Genomic DNA, 17,889 nt, shown 5'->3' with positions numbered 1-17,889 from the left:
AGTAGGCGTGAATGTTACTATGATTATAATTGAGTTAACGGAGCTGACGAGTATTCAAGATCAAAAGAGCACTGACAAAATACCATGCTAAAAAAAACGACAGTTTATAAAAAAAAAATCGACACTGAAAGGGGGGGAGTGCTCCCCCCCTAGCTACGTCCCTGGACATAGCTAGTGCAGATGTTATAGGGAGACATTTAATGTGAGGAAGCAAAGTAAGTCAACTTTAGTGCACCATCTTGTACTTTAAATGTCAGATGTCTTAACATTCACAGTACATTTTTTGGGGGCTAATCCTTAATATGCAGGCATTCTTCATCTTTGTGACCAATAATCAAACTACATCATTAGTTAGTAGCTAGAGTTGTAGTGACGCAGTATTTGTTTTCATTACTTGCATGTTGCGTTTTCATATATATTTTGTGCCCGCAACCTTTTATCTTTGGACTTCGAAATATCTGTTGTGAATAGTCAATTTGGTGAGTTGCAGTTTAATGACTAAGCATTATTATCTTTTCCATAATACCTACGACCCATAACACCTAAAGAGTATTCACTAAAAGATTTACTTATTACTACTATCATTATTATTATTAACTTGTGTAACGTCTGCAAATAACCTGTACATGTTTGGCCTTGTTATTTAAAGGAAACTGAAAGGAAAATTCTCCAATCAAATTAGTGTCTGCAACAGGTGCTCTAAATAAAACATCAAATTTTTCCCTCTCTCAAGTACAAAATAAGTGCTACAAGTGCTTTTGTCCAATTCCTAGATTATTATTAACTATAAATTAATAACATGGAATTGTTAACTTCATAGTTGTGCAAACAAATGTGATTTCAGCAGAAAACGTCATGAACAGTTTCATTACAAATTAAGACTCACCTAGACTTAGTCTATGTACATTCTAAAGTGCTAAATACGTATGATAGCTTTAAAGTGGATAGCCATACTATCTATATGCTGTCTTCAAGTGTAGTGCAACGAGTCTAGTAACCACGCAATACTTTAAGGATTGGTACTATTTTGAAAAAATGTTTCATTCACTCTTCAAGCTTCTCATAAAAATCCTGCAAGGTCAGAGATTTGTTAAATATTTAATTATCCTGATGTTTAAAGGCATTGAAGACTGGCCCCAAACTGCATGCCGCGCTCTGAAAAAGTTAACTTTCCATTGCTTGCAAATGACGGTTTCTTCTTGTCGTTACAAACTGCAGACAGTAATGAAACGTGATACCTGGTTATCTTTTATCTAAAGCTGAAATGTCCATTGCTGCTATGTACACTGTGTTTTGGGTATTGACAGTAGCTGTATGTATTGACTGTACACTAGTGTCTAATTACCGACGGTAGCAAGCTGTGTGTGTATTTTCTGAGATCGATGGTGGTGTCTAACACTTCTGTTACCCCTCATTGGAAACAAAGTCAGATTACCGGCATGTGACGTTTCTTTGTGCGCGAGTCTTCACACCCTTTATACAAATCAATTTTATATACTGACTCTTATACCATATGTGGATTGCACATAATTGCACTGTACTATGGACCATCTTGTGTTTGCATATTATGTCAAATCCCTCAACATTCCAAATTTCTGAAAGATGTAATTTTTTATGCTTAGTTTTCTTTCTTTAGATAATTTACTTGTTTATGGTAAAGAAAATCAACAATTTCAGTTCCATTGATATTCTGTGTCACCTCCCTAATGATAATAACACAATATAAAGTCATCATATTTCACCACACAAAAGTATAAAATAATATAATAACAAAAATGAGTAAGAAATGGTATTTAATGAGCAATGATACTGTAACGAGGCAACAAAATGGTTGCCATCGTCGGATGTGCAGTCAGACTTTGTAAATATTGTTAAAAATAAAATGATTTGAACACAGAGAACCTGTTCTGGTATTTAATGTTCTAGCTTCCATCCATACCCCTACCCCTGTCCCCGTTTCCGGCCCAGAGGAATATGCCCCTTCCCTCCTTTATCCTTCCCCGAAAGCGAAGGTGAATTCACCAGAGGCATCTACGTACAACACACCCGAGGACAAAGGCAGCGTTACAATACATACTATAAAAATGTCACTATTTTTTCAATATACCCACACCTCATCAAAACTTGCTGGTTTGGGTATTTTACATAGGACGATACTTACCTGTCTCCATACTACATATGCACTCACATCTTATTAGCCTACAAAAGTTGGTAACATTTTAGCACTGTGCTCCCCACTGACCTACTTCAGGCTCTATGTCCCCTCTCCTCTCCCTCTCAAATCTACCATTCTCAAGGCTTATACAACGGTATTTTCCAGTGTGATTTTCATCCATTCGAATCTTGTTAGTTTTAATGTTTCTGGTGAAAGTTTCTGAACCCATAACCTACAAAACTTTTACAAAATTTCAGCACAGTTGAGCCCCATGACCCACTTCCTTCTTACAGCCCACTATTAATCCTATTCCTACAATTTACAAATTTAACAACATATTTGCATCCAGAATTACATTACAATCAAATTTTAAGCACAAAACCCGCTATCCAAATGTGGTGTGCATGCACCACCTGCACAATTAAGAACGACATTTTTCGCAACAAATTTTCTGACCCAATTAATGTACCTTCTCTTTGAAAAGAATCTTTTCTTGAAGTAAGAAGTGGAACAGAAAAAATTTCCTGACGATTCTGGGATTATATTGCCTACCCTACGAAACATGCTTGCATATCTCTCTCTCTCTTTGGTATTCATTAAAAACACTGAATATATCTTGAGTCTTCCACATACATACATCGATAAAGGAGCTCACTGTCATGTCAAATGTTGCCCTATATTTAAACAAACCATCATTCAGCCTGTACACACAAGGGAATATAAAAAGTGTGCCTCATGAATTTATAGGTGATCCATAGCAATTTCATATTAAACTACATACAAATTATAAATGTCATTTCAGTTTACAGCTCTGAGTATGTAACCTCAACTTGAAATTGTTGATCTTTACAATCAACCATGGATCAAAAGATTCTTTGCATTTATAATATTAATAATAATAATAAAAGGTTCAGTCTATTTTCTGCATGCATACAAGTACTATAAAGAAAAAATAAGGGCACAAGAAATATGAAGTAAAATCACAACATTTTACCGATATAAAGTCCAAAATACTAAGAATGAATTTTTGTTTTATTCCACTTTGAGCTGAGTCATAATATAAAACTGTCAGTCTAACTCTACTACTCAGTGAATAAGTTAGCTTTCATATTTTGAATTGCAGTTCTGAGAGCTTTGAATTTGGTCTCTTACAAATTTATACTACTATACTGTCCTTGTGTACAAAACCTGCTATATAAATCTCTGCACTTGTGTAGCAATTTGTCCATTTTGCATAGCATTACGATTCCAGATAAATTATTCCCTACTTACTGAGACTGTAGTAATTTAGGATAGAAAAATGCAGTTCCAATTTGGCTTTTAATATGTGGAAGTGGCCAGGCTCATTACAGTTTCACTCCAACCCTGATTAAATCCTTCTAGCCCTGAAAGGCTCAGAAAAGAACTAATGTAGCAATAATTTCATAATATACTTTAATACCATATGAGCCACATGACTCCACATGCTACAACACTGTTACAGCTACTTACCTGAACCCTGGAGTAATGAAATGATCAAGTAATTTACATTTAATAATTGTATTTGAACAGTATTCATCACATAAGGGCCTACCTTTGTCTGTTAGAAATATAAAATGCAAATACTGCTACCTGCTCAAATGTGACAGTGATATTATTATGACTGATGGGTTATTTAGTTTCGAATAGTAAACAAACAACTGTAGAACAGGAGGCTAATAGCAGTCGAACAACAAGTAAAGATAGGTTCATGGTACAATTTATTTATGATTTTCATGTATGTAATATCAATATGTTATGAGCTTAATTATATAATCTACAATTGTATTTCTTTTTAATGGTAAAATGAAGGTTGGTTGTCTGTTAACAACCTCAAGTTTTCTGACATTACATCTTAGACCACCAGAAAGTTACCCTTAAAAACTAAACCTAGTGTACCAAATAAAGATGGTAAAGCCCAGCATCTATTCAAAGAAACTTTGCACTTTTAGATTACAATATTTAGTAACAATACTCTACAAACTATCACATACATAGCTTTGTTTTTGCAAGAAAATTTAAATTCTGATCAATCTTTCTTATCCATGCCCATATGTCATTACAATGTTTAGTTGCCAACTTACCATAGAAAAATTGTGTTCTTCTTCGTTTACCCAATTAAAGTACCCTGCACGCTCAAAATGTCACATGAAGCTCAATTTAATTACTCCCTGTACTCAAAGTACACAAAAGAGAAACAGTGTTAGCTTAAAATTAGCTTTAAGAGCAAGGCTACAAACTATATACAATTAGGAAAGTCCTTACAGCAAAGCAGCTAGCTACATAATAAATCAACCTCATTCTTAAAGTAAGGCACAACTTGGATAATGAAAATCTGGCCCCAGAAGAAAGAGAGTCACTGGGGCTATTCCAAGGTACGCCGCCAAGGGCTGGCATGTAATTCTATCACATTATGACTATACAGACCAAGAAGGGGAGAATCCCATATATGCAGCAATACTGTAAATGTAATCAGGAGTGGTAAGTTGGTTACAAAATTGGTTAAATGAAACAAAATTACCACAATTTAAAGTTGTAGAATGCATGCCTAACGATGGGGTAATTTATCAGGGCAAGAAGTCCTGATGAAACTATGTTAGATGAAATAACACTAGGGTGTATAATACACACACAAAATGTACAGTATATATGGCAAACTGATTTTTTTTAAATTTTTTATATTAAAAAAGGGAAGAAGTTTTCAGGATGATTGAGAAAGATGAACAGATTTATAATAGTGTATGCATGTAATTGACTGGAAAGACTGGTAAGGATGCCATGGAAGTACAAGGAATATGTTTCCTTCTCTAGTGAAGACTTCACAACATGAAAATGATCGTCATACATGGAGTCCTCCATCAATTGAATGATTTTGTGATATTCTTAACTTAACCAGTAAAATCACAGCAACTATTATCTCTGCTACTGATGATCAAAGAGTTCATTATGTAATAGTCCATAGCATTTTAACTTTGTTTCATATTATTACTCTTCCATGAAAGATCTACACTGTAAAAACTAACCATTTTCATGCAAAAATTAAGTATATATCTTAGTTTATTGCATGATTGTCATTGTAGGTATTTTTTTCTAATCTTATTTTCTTTTCCAAAAAACAGAAAAAATTAGCGTATTAGCATGCCATTCTTCAGTACAGCTAGCAAAGAAGTCTAAACCTATGATAATTACAGTATAAGTAAGACTTCAGGCAAAAGTCATCACTTTCTACAGATTGGTAACTACCGAGATCAACTACCTGAGCTGCTTGAGACTTTACTGCGATTATCACGCTAATTAAGAAAAGAGTCGTTATAACGCACAACAAAATATCTCCAAAATCCTTATAATTTCTTCATTTGTTGAACTATGAAACTTTCGATGGCTGCTACCTGGAGTCTTATAAACTTACTGAAGTCACAGTTGCAGTGAGAAGGTTACAGTGCTTGTGTTAAAGATTTATACAGTCACTTTGTGAGATGAGATGCTAAACTCGATCATGTTAACAGCAGTATAACTTACCAGCTTTGTTAGTCTGGATAATATTGCAAAATGCTCTAAAGGTTACAAAAGGGTGCTTACAAATCCAGTAATATTTACGACAGGTTATATAATAAAATTAAAATTAAATTAATGAGGATTTGAATGTTTTGTTTTGAAGCTTTTTCAGAAACCTTAAGTAGAAAATTTGCTTTCTATATAAAGTGTGCAGATCGAGTGCCATGATATCAAATGTGCATTCTTCATGCATTCATGTCAATTAGAGCAGTATTTTATGCAGCAAACTTCCACAAATTGCTGGCAAAATTTGATACTGAAATTTCATAATAAAAATAAAAGTATATTAAATACTTGACTATCAGAAATAAATTCCCTTTCAAACCAAAGAAAGTAAACAATTTGGAAATTTTGTTATTAATTTTGTAATTAATAATGAAGAGAGTCCACATGTTGGGTCACAAAGTTTTGTAAACTACATACAGTCATTAATTACTAATAAATGCTCCTTGATAATCATGTCGGAAAGTGTGTCTTAATTAGTTTGATCCATTGCAAGCATGACGAATTAATACTCGACGAGTTTGGTGAAGAAACAGATTGCCGACCAAAGTTACAACCTCGTAAACAACTTTACATTTCACGAAAAGATTCAAAGGTACTTTTGTTTTGAAGAGTGCAATTTTCCTGACAAAGCCGAACAAATCAGCAAGATTTAATGTGATTAATTAAAATAATAACTATGTGATTAATTTCACCAATATTGATCCCATCCTGCCACTGACACCACACATAGTAAACTATAATCTAGAAAGCCTAGCAACCTGTTTAACTTTTAACACTGTTTGACCTCCCAGTTATACTAAATCTACCATTCAGGGCCATGTCTTAAGAAGACAGCTAACCCTTATAGAGCTGTTTCCTTACCTCTGTCTTCAATCTTGTGATCTCTGCAGAGAGTTCTTCGCATTGTTGTCTGAGGCTCAGCTTGGCTGTCTTTTCGCTGTCAAGGATCTGAAGAAGGTGGAGGTACTTTTGCTCTATCTCCTCCTTCTGGAGCAACAAGGCTTCAAAACTGTCGAAAGGGGAAAGAAAATGAGAAGAACAAAAAGAGAAGGGTTGGATTAATGACACACTTGAAGTTACAGACGTGATGTAACAAAAGATATTCTTAAATGCTACAGGCACTCTTGTGGGAAATAACTGATATTAAACTGGAAATTGTAGCTCTGTCACTTGTGTGAAAATGTAGAGAATAAAAGAGAAAAAAGATCTGCAATTGATTTCAAAAGTGACAAATTCAACTACGATTGAACAAAATGTAACAGGTAATATGCAAACACTCAAACAGCAATTTGTAATAAAGATTCTCTCTTACATACTAAATCAGCCGCTGGTAACATTATGCAACCAAATGCAGCGTAGTCCATTAGTATACAACTAATATGCACATAGTAATGTACATATTGGTATAATTAGTCACATGAAGATACACAATCAATTTGTTTGGTTCAATTGTCTTTTCTCATTATTGCAATGACAGTTTTCTGATAATCTTGCTTATCTCAATATAAGCTAGTCTTACTGTAACATTTGCTTCTTTGTCACAGGGTAACAACCTTGTATATATTATAAATATAACAGTGTGAGTATAGGAGAATTTGTAAGAACAAGTAGCTCTAAGATGAGTACATGCAAATTAATGTTGCACTAGTAAATCAATTCCAAAATGACTCAAGTAAGAGAAAAAATGAACCAATTTTGGGTGATATCTTACCATACGAATGGTCAAAAGAGGAAGGAGAAGTCAGGGCCTATATGGATGGTAGCCACGTACCCCATTTAAAGACTTGACCAATTTGAGAGTAATATTAGATGATAGCAGATGTACAGTATATGAGGAAAGAAAGCATGTGTTATAAATTTAGCAGTTTTTTCCTTCTTTCGGATCTGTCACCCATATTGCACCTCTTTCAGTGTAAATTGCTTTGAAGTATTCTTTTACTCACTATAAATATATTAATTGTTATGGTAATTGTCATGCTTTTGTTCTTGTTGTTAGTATTATTCTTATTGTTGTCATTGTTAATATTATTATTGTTCTTATTATCCTTGTTTTTGTTGTTATTGAGCTATTATGGTGCTTGTCGTTAGTATTATTATAATGTTGTATATATTATCGATGTTCATGTAGATGTTGCTGCTGTTGTTGTTGTGACGGTGGCCATAGAAGTCGGCATTCGCTAACGAGTGTGTTACAACTCACCTGCCGAATCAACTAGCCCTGAAAATGAATGGCGCTGAGCATGATGGCTGTGCCGGGCCGTCGGGGCAAGGAGAACTGAGAGAGTCGGCCTTGACGAGTAGGAAGGATGCCACGGTGAGCTATTGTTGATCTTATTGTTTTTATAGTTGTCAATGTTGTTATTATTTGTTGATGTACTTATTGTTATCTATTGTTTTCTTTATATAACTATTGTTATTCACACTATTATTGTTATTACTAAAGAGTGTTAGCTCAGTGGTTAACGCCGGTGCCTTTCAATCATAAGGTCCCCAGTTCGAGTCACTCCAAGATTAATGTATGTTGTCCAGTTACAGAGTTGTTGACAATTGACAATTCATAATCATGGACGTTAAATATGAATCTAAGAGACTGACTTCGGTCACCTTGCGGCTTTGATAAGCCAATGAGGCTTCTTCGCTAGTTCCTGCTTGCAGGAGGATCTAAAATACATACATACATACATACTATTATTGTTGTTGTTGTTGTTCTTATTGTATACTGTTCTGATACTTCCAGCATCACATCAACCAATCAGTGATACCTTATATCAATTGTTCTATATTATATCTAGCTGATCTCCTCCCAATACAAGAAATGATTCTTCCCGCCTATGTGTCATCATGCACATCTAGATAAATTAATGCAATTACTGTTTTATCATTTCTTGTTTTTCATTTCTTCATCATGCCATAATACTGTATGTTAAACTGAAGTACCAAACCTAGACAGGATAAGGTCACTACTACTGATATAAATGCCTTCAGATTGTTCGGTAATTAAGAAGCCGATGAAGGCCGTTCTGCATCATCAGTCACCCAGAACACATTTATCCATTTTCAAAATCGAACGAGGATCGCCAACTCCTATACAATAGCATAACGTAGAGTACTTTAAATATGAGACATGCGAACATATTGTGTTTTAGCTGTAGGCATGATATGTCAGAAAAATGTTTGCATGTTGATTTTCCTCAAGAGAATTTTAGTAGAACATATTTTAATAGAACATATGAAATGTAGGGATGCTGAGGGGGCTGCAGCATCCTGCAGCCAGGCTGAGTAAGATGTGTAATCTTTTGTGCTCCACAGTTTCACATAATAGACAGTTTATGTCTGTACAGAGATCAATACCACATCAAATGTAGGAAGATGAGGGGGCTGCAGCATCCTGCAGCAAGTCTGAGTAGGATGTGTAATCTTTTGTGCTCCAGTTTCACATAATAGACAGTTTATGTCTGTACAGAGATCAATACCACATCAAATGTAGGAAGATGAGGGGGCTGCAGCATCCTGCAGCAAGTCTGAGTAGGATGTGAATCTTTTGTGCTCCACAGTTTCACATAATAGACAGTTTATGTCTGTACAGAGATCAATACCACATCAAATGTAGGAAGCTGAGGGGGCTGCAGCTTCCTGCAGCCAGACTGAGTAGGATGTGTAATCTTTTGTGCTCCACAGTTTCACATAATAGACACTTTATGTCTGTATAGAGATCATCCTCTATTGGTTGTTATTGATACATTCCAGCTGAGCAAGATTTTGCAGATGCTACACTTTTTGTTTTGACATGGGCAGTTAACAACCAAATTGATTACCCCTATTAATCCATTCATTCCTTGGTAACATTGGTAGACTAAACATGCATGACAAATACACAAAATGCTCCAAACGTGGTCATGGTCGACTGAGACATGAACAATGTTCTTATTTCCGTGCACTATAGAAACACCACTATTATTACCATTGGGGATCTAAATGATGAGGAACTGAATAGTTTTTAGGCAATTGGAGTTGTACAGTGTATCTTTAGTGTGCAGTGCTGTTATTTTCTGTTGTTTGTGAACTTTTGTATCTGTTTTGTGCTGAAGTTGGGAGGGAAAATATAAATATATTTCTTTAAAATCATGGATGCATGATTAATCGACAAAATGTTGAGAACAGAATCAAATTCACTAATTACTCAGATAATAATTAACCTAAACAACTGCATAGAAACCAGTGTACATGAAATTCTCCATAAACTTAAAACTACTTGTAGTTGCTGCCAACACATTTTCATCCACTCACCCCAACCTTCATATTATAAATAAATCTAGCTGACTTTCCTTCATGAATGTAAATTCAAGAACAGAATAAAGCTAGAATAATTTTACCTCTATTCCAAAAGTTAAATTACAGTCTTTGTATTCAAACTAATCCCATCAGAAAAGGCTATCATTTCAATTCATTCATGGTATGGTGATCATATATCTGAATTTTAATACCTCGTGAAATTTATATGAAGAAACACATTCGTTGACAATTAAAAATGCAAAGGACTAAAAATAAAGCAGGAATAGATGTGACAGTATTTGATGAAATTAATTCATGTCAATCTAATGACATCTGTCACCCCAAGTAAGATTTACATGGAAGGATGGAGTGTATGAACTACAATTAACCCCTGAAACCTTAAAACTCCCTGATTTGGGTATTTTACAAACTATGAAATTCACCAGTCGTAACTCTACTATTGCAATTTCCCGTCTACCTAGCCTAATAACTGGTAACAATTCAGCATTGTGCCCCCTTGACCCTCCTCTGGGCAATTGCTCATGACCTCCTCCTACCTATTCTGATGATAAAGCCTATTCTGATGATCAAGGCTTTGACCCCAATTCAGACTATACACTCATATGAAATTCTCCCCTGCCAAGCCCCTTCCCCTATTGAATATTTTTTTACTTTGTTAAGCAAAACAACCCAAGTTTTGACATATGGATTTCATTTTAAATATCCATCCCTTATTTTGATGAAAATGAATTTTTAATATTATTGGGGAATTTTCAGTCTCCCATGAGTGCCCTAAAACAAGTTTTAATATGAGAAATGTTTATAAATCTGACAAGCTTAACATGAGTGTGCGTGTCTTGTTAAATTAAGAATCGGAGTGACACGTCCATAAAGAAAATGAACGAAACATACTGCATATTTATATAGCTGTTATCATGTCAGTATGAAAAGAAACAGGAAAATATTTGAAATGATGACAGTATCTCAAATTGAACAAAACTCGGTGATAAGCATTTTGTTCACTAGTGCTTTGAAATTAAATATGCAATGGTAAAAAAAACATAGGAAGTGATGTGTAGTAGTAAATGACTAATTCACAAATTTAAACCAGCAAAAAAGATTCCAGCAGATAAAAATCCAAGTCGAAAACCAACGTTCTAAACGCTGTGGGTGGTAGAATGAGAAGGGAGGTCACTGACCAACTTGGTCGGGTCACAGAGGGAGCACAGTGTTAAATGGTTACCAGTTCACTCTAGACACGGTAGAACAAGAGTGCTGAGGTTGGGAGGAAACAGTTAAGAGAGGAGTGAAGTAAATACTAAACACAATTTAATAGGAAACTTTTTAAGGCGGAGCTCCAAACAACAAAGTTACTGTTACAATTGTGCACACAGCCAATTACAATGTCAAGAAAATATTGTATAGATGGTAATCGAGACATGCTACCATTTAAGTCCAGTTTACACTTTAGAATGAGCACAGAGTTGAACCCGGAGATTGTGTGCAATTTGCAGTGTAAATGCTGATCAGACTCCTTGATTTGAACCTCACGATATAATAGAATCAAGAGGGAGGGGGCTGGGGTACAGACTGAAGCTCGGTGTGTTCTGCTGCTGACTACGCACCTAACTAGATACAATATTAGGTAGTACAGTATTAGTAGTACTGGACATGAAACAGCTTATAAAATACCTCAACTTCCATTGGGGAGGTGATTGCAAGTGCTAGATACCAAGCTCAGGGTATAATGCAAACACACAGAGGTTCTTCTTCAATTGAAAGTGTTTCATTGTTTTACACCCGAGAGCATGGGTTGTGATTGGTAAACCAGGCTATAGTGTGTGAAACTTTCACAAAAACAGCAAATAATAATAATTAAGTATCTCATGTTAAATATATGCTCAATAAAAATTGCTAATAAATAATGCAAACAGCACGCAAGGTTAACATTTAAATAGAGCCCTAAAGTACAACTTCATCCCAGGTACTTCATCAAGCTGAAAGCAATATTTCACCTGATGCTATTAAAACAGTTAACTTGATATTGGTTAATCCAGCTTTCAGTGAAATGCATGCATAGAGCCCTATAAACCCAGTTTTTTTTTCTTCATCTTCTTCTATGTGCTGATAAACTTTAATTACAGGGTTTAATTGATAGAGAAGTGAAACACCAGAGGGACCTTAAATCCCTCCTTTCCCCCAATGCCCAACCTTTCCCTCCTTCCCCCAATTCCCAATCTTCCTCCCCCTCCCCCTCCTCCCACACACATGCACAAAATATCAAAATTTGGTAGCAATCGCTCCTGATGGGTCAAAATTAACAGTAAGACCATAGAAATTATATTTAGTATTAATTAGTGGTTGGTTTGCAATTTTTGATGAAAAAAAAATAAACATTACTAATTGAGAAAGGTACACATTTTTTAAGCCATACTTAAGATCCCAAAATTACTGGTTTGGATATTTACGAATGACAATGCTTACCTGTCCCTGTTCGATATGCACTCCAATCTACCTAGCTTACAACTATTGGTAACATTCTTGCACTGCATCCCAATGACCCCCTTCCAAATTTACAATTTCCAAATGCTTAAGTAGCAAGTTTTCTAACTGGGGTTTCTTTCATCTTCAACATTGCTCAAACTAAGATTGCAATTAATCAAAAATTCAGACTTCTGGACATTTTTCATTATCACCTTGACATTCATCAGTGAGATGCAATACTAATGATTCCATTACATTTGATGACTTTGTCGACCTAAAAGAAATTTTCTCATCACTATTTGAATTTAGATATGGGATAGTCAATTAAGCTAACGATCTGCATCGTTAGTCGAGCTAATGATCTACACTGATGACAGGACTCTATTATTGATAATGGTATTACAATTTATCACAAAGCAATTTACAAACGTCTACTTGAAAAAAGTCACTGATATGTGTATACTTATAGATACACTTGTTTGGTACAACAGCTAAAGGTTCTATTATGTAGTTTTATGTCCGCATAGAGTATAAATACAAGAATCTTATTGTTCCTAGCAAGGATATTTCACTTAATTGTGGCTTATCAAAAGTATAGTATGCATATATAATAAGTGTTATGACAACAAAACTCTTACATTTAGTAGATCAATATTGCTGTTTTTGTTTGCATGAAGATAGGTAGAATATACATCAACAAATTAAATATTAAACGCACTGTGTCAACAGTAGGATGCTTCATTAGGGGGGCTGCAGCATCATTGCAGCCAGGCTGTATAAGACTTACATCTTTTGTGTTCTGCAGTTTTACAACAAACGGTACTGCTGATCTTACATAGTAGATCAAGATTGCTGTTTTTGTGTGCATCAACAAAGGTAGAATATAAATCAACAAATTAAGTATTAAACGCACTGTGTCAACAGTAGGATGCTTCATTAGGGGGCTGCATCATCATTGCAGCAAGGCTGCGAAGACTTAAATCATTCATGCTCTGCAGTTTCAAAATGAAAGGTACTGCTGGTCTTACATAGTAGATCAATGCTGCTGTTTTTGTGTGGATCGAGATAGTTAGAATATAAATCAATAAATTAAGTATTAAACGCACTGTGTCAAAAGTAGGATGCTTCATGAGGGGGCTGCAGCATCATTGCAGCCAGGCTGTACCTGTATAAGACTTAAATCTTTCGTGCTCTGCAGTTTCAAAACACCTGTTCTGTTGGTCTTACATAGTAGATCAAGGCTGCTGGTCTATATAGGGATAATCTTTATTTTGTTTGATAGGGTTCAGCCTCACTGCTGCAGCTTTTCTTTTTGCTATGGTATATATATATATATATATATATATAACTAAATATCTTGAAGATATGTCAATATTGCAAGCACAAAAAATTAACAAACACTTTATTAATAAAGCTCCAATATCTTTGTCTATTTATGAGCAAAATAAACTGGGCTGTATCCGTTACTCCAGATTATTATTATTACGGTATATATGCTAGCTTCGAGCCAAGTACGTCAATACAATTTATTTATAACACAGCTAGTCTCACACAGCTGTAGTCGAGATTCTGTCTCAAGAACCATCTCATTATGGAGATGTGGCTTTTTAATTCTAAGAAAGATATAAAAAAGGCTTTTAATAATGGATTTGAATGTTCTCCAGAAAGGGTAACGAACCTTCTATAAAACGATGACTGTAATATAAAAATTTGACATTTTTTAAATGAAATTCTATATATATATCTAATATCTTGATTATTTTCTATGACCTAATTTCTAGATCACATTGACCAATTTCAAAGAAACATCACGATAACTACATTCTATATACTATTGGAACAGACCTCATTACTCTGACTACTAGGCAGACTTATAGCTTTATGATATTAAAAAGGATCTGACATCTGAAATGTTTTTATCGCAATTTTGAGGGATCCGCACGAAATACATTTTTGGAAGCTGACTCGATCCTTGTCCATATTCTTCCCCATCCTATAATCAACCTTGTTACAGTATATATATTTTCTGACACATCAAAATAATAGTCAAATTTCAAAGACATATGACATTTATCCCCAAATATAATTAAACAAAAATTTCAGCTAGATGACATATCAAGCAGGGATGTTCAACGGTATTGCGTAGCTACATGCGATACAAAAATGGGCATATATAATTGTATGGGAAAATATCAAATATAAATTTAAAGGGTGTGAAGACTCGCGCACAAAGAAATGTCTCATGCCGGTAATCTGACCTAGTGTCGAATGAGGTGTAACAGAAGTGTTAAACTCCACCATCGATTCCAGAAAATACACACACAGCTTGCTACTGTACCATCGGTAATTAGACACTATTGTACAGTCAGTACATACAGCTACAGTCAATACCCACAACACAGTGTACATAGCAGCAATGGACATCTCAAGTCTAGATCAAAGATAACAAGGTATCACGTTTCATTACTGTCTGCATTTTGTAGCGAAAAGAAGAAAACTTCACTTGCAAGCAATGGAAAGTTAACTTTTTCAGAGCGCGGCACGCAGTTTGGGGCGAGTCTTTAATGCCTTTAAGATGTAGAGTACAGTAGTGTTTGTATTGTGATTGAGGGATACTGTTTCAGTATTTTGATGGACACATGTATTGTTACAGATTGTAGCGATATGACCAGATTAAACATCCTGTATGAAAACACACTTCTAGAATTCTTCTAGCTGGTAGAATGAGAAGAACCGGGTGGTGAAACGTCACTGAGGGTGTACAGTGTTAAAAGTTTTACAGTTCACTCTAGATATGGTTGACAAGAGTGTTGAGGTTGTGGAGAGACAGGTAAGCTAAGATGCAAAATGGATCCACTACTTACCAATTCTCTGCAACCTTAGTTGAAGGAGAAGCATTTTCTTTTTATTGTTTTCAAACAACTTTGCACACATGACACAATGTATACAAAAATAACCTTTGACCTGAAGGGGCATGATCATCTTGTTGTAAACAGTTTGTTTTTCCATTTGGAATGTTAGGTAAACTTAAGGTCACAGAAATAAAAATTATTCAAATAAAAAATATCTCTGTAGAATTCAAGCAGGCAAGCATTTTATATTCCTTTACATCATATATCATTGGTTTTACCACATCCTTATCTTACTGTAGTCTCGTCTATAACGCAACAACAACGTTTTTCATTTCTCTTTTTTCACTTAAACTACCATATACATTTTTTGTTTTGCTGCTTTCAGAGAATGTATATATCCAATATAAATACCAATTAAGCCATGTAGATATTTTTTATTGCACATAACCTTGTAGTTTTCTTCCTGGTTTAGTTTTATGTTCTCTATATATGAATGTTATGGAAGGAAATACATAAATGTAATTACATGTGAGTTTCCATGTTGATCCAATGGGATACCGAGCGACATTGAAACAGAAACTGACATATAAAGAATGAATCAAGAAACACGTTGGAGTTCATTCACCTATTTATAATTTATTGTCTAAAATTTGTCTTTAGTAACACAATTGATGGATTATTTAAGTCATTTAAATGATTGAGCTTTTCTGACAAATGAATGTCTAAAGATATACATCATTTGGTTTTAGGCTGTTCACATCATATAAATTTATAATATATATAAATACCATAAAAAGTTAACTTGCTTGAAAGGCAATAAGCATAAATTATGAAGCTATAGTTATGATGACTTTTACTTGGTACGTAGTTAGATATTGTAACTTACCTCAAGATTTACTGCTTTGGATATTTACGAATCAAGTTCAAAATTAATCCATACCAAAAAAAAACCATGTAGGCATTTTTGGTAGGTAAAAAAGGGAAGGAAGGGGATTGACCGGAGGGGCCTCTCATAGCGGGTGCACAGTGTTAAAAGTTTACCAGTTCATTCTAGGCACGGTAAAATGAGAGTGCTAAGGTTGTACGAAGACAGTTAGGCCAGGAACAAGTAAATCTTACTGGTTTGGATATTTAGATTGAATGACAATATAAACCTGTCTCCTCTATACATATGCACTCTAGAATCCAAGGATCCATCTCTGTCATCCGAAGGCAAAAAGAAGAGCCTCTAGTAGGAGGAAACTGTTGTAGGCTAGGAAGATTGGAGTGTGTATGTATAGGAGCCAGGTAAGAGAGGAGCTTTAGTGAATATAACCTCCAAACCTTACTTATTAGGATAGTTTGAAGCAACATACTGTACCATCCTTACCATTCTAACCAGTATACTTTTCTCATTTAGCTTTAGTTTACTGATTGGTAATGTGCTATTACAATGCAACCAGTTTAAACTAATTTTCAGGTCATATCTCCTAGAACTCCCTCCCTCCCCCTTCTCCTACCCTAAAGAATGTTTCCAACATCCAATCCATAGAAACAAAATGGGATTGGGTATGTACTATGCACTGCCATAAAATTTCTTTTCACAGAAGAAATTGGCCTTCATTTAGTAGTGTATATATATCTACAAAGTTGGCATCATACTTTCTGATTTATCTAATTTCAATAGAGAAAAAACTGTCAACAATTGTGCTTTTCTTCAGCCAAAATACCTGTGTAGGTAAATGTAAGTTATAAGTAAGGGAGATTGATGTTTCAATCCTAGCAGAATCTAAGTTGCTTTAATACTGAAGAAGGAGCTGCTAGCATCTAATTCTCAGGACCTCTTTGGCCCTCTCAAACCCTCTCACTTAAACAAGTCTTAAATTCCTGTAGATTGTGGTACTTTACCACTCAGGTACCATGACAACCACTATTAAGATATATATACTTTCACACAGCACACGCTTCACAACCATTACATAAGGGATAATTGTTACAAGCATTTCGCAGAAGTTTGTCTTGAATACAAATGATGATATTTCAGTCTAAAACCTGAGCAATATAATATCATGTCATTGCTGCTTTGGACAATGTGTGTCTAATCAGAAATCAAATTTAATGTTGTAAAGAGGTTATCAGATCAATGTAGGAAAGTGTCAAAATAGCTCATTATATATCTCAGTGCATGTGGATATAAACTGCTTTTATGGTGGAAGCAAGAAATGCTTGTTGATGGTTGAGGGTGACCATTATCCAATGTTCTAGTATAATTTGGGGCATAACTGTATGACCACCTTTACAACTAAATTGTATGACATTTGCTTAGTTATCAATATCTACCTTTAATGCTCTCACATCTTTTACTTTATCTCAACATATGACAGTGGTGATATAAACATATATGTTATATAGCTTAAATTCCTGAAGAGAGATAATTCTATGTTAGCACAGGCTTCAAATTTAAACGCTGCCCGGCCTCTAGCTTCAGCTTGAGTGGCGACAAGGATCTGCACAATACATCAAGAATTTCAGTTATCAAATACTGTTCAAACAGAATTTAATGTTTTA

General features: G+C 34.8%; 1 protein-coding gene across 1 annotated transcript in view; it reads right to left on the bottom strand.

Annotated features, from left to right (window-relative positions):
* LOC139978251 (ras-specific guanine nucleotide-releasing factor 2-like) overlaps positions 1 to 17,889 on the bottom strand; it is a 154,024-nt gene that overhangs the window by 69,410 nt on the left and 66,725 nt on the right. The window contains exon 4 of the mRNA XM_071988257.1: positions 6,596 to 6,743. Coding sequence (XP_071844358.1) covers positions 6,596 to 6,743 — 148 coding nt within the window. The remainder of the gene's footprint in view (positions 1 to 6,595; positions 6,744 to 17,889) is intronic.

The sequence above is a fragment of the Apostichopus japonicus genome, chromosome 13, assembly GCF_037975245.1.
Source record: "Apostichopus japonicus isolate 1M-3 chromosome 13, ASM3797524v1, whole genome shotgun sequence".
Taxonomy (NCBI): domain Eukaryota; kingdom Metazoa; phylum Echinodermata; class Holothuroidea; order Aspidochirotida; family Stichopodidae; genus Apostichopus; species Apostichopus japonicus.
This window is presented reverse-complemented; position numbering and strand designations above follow the sequence as displayed.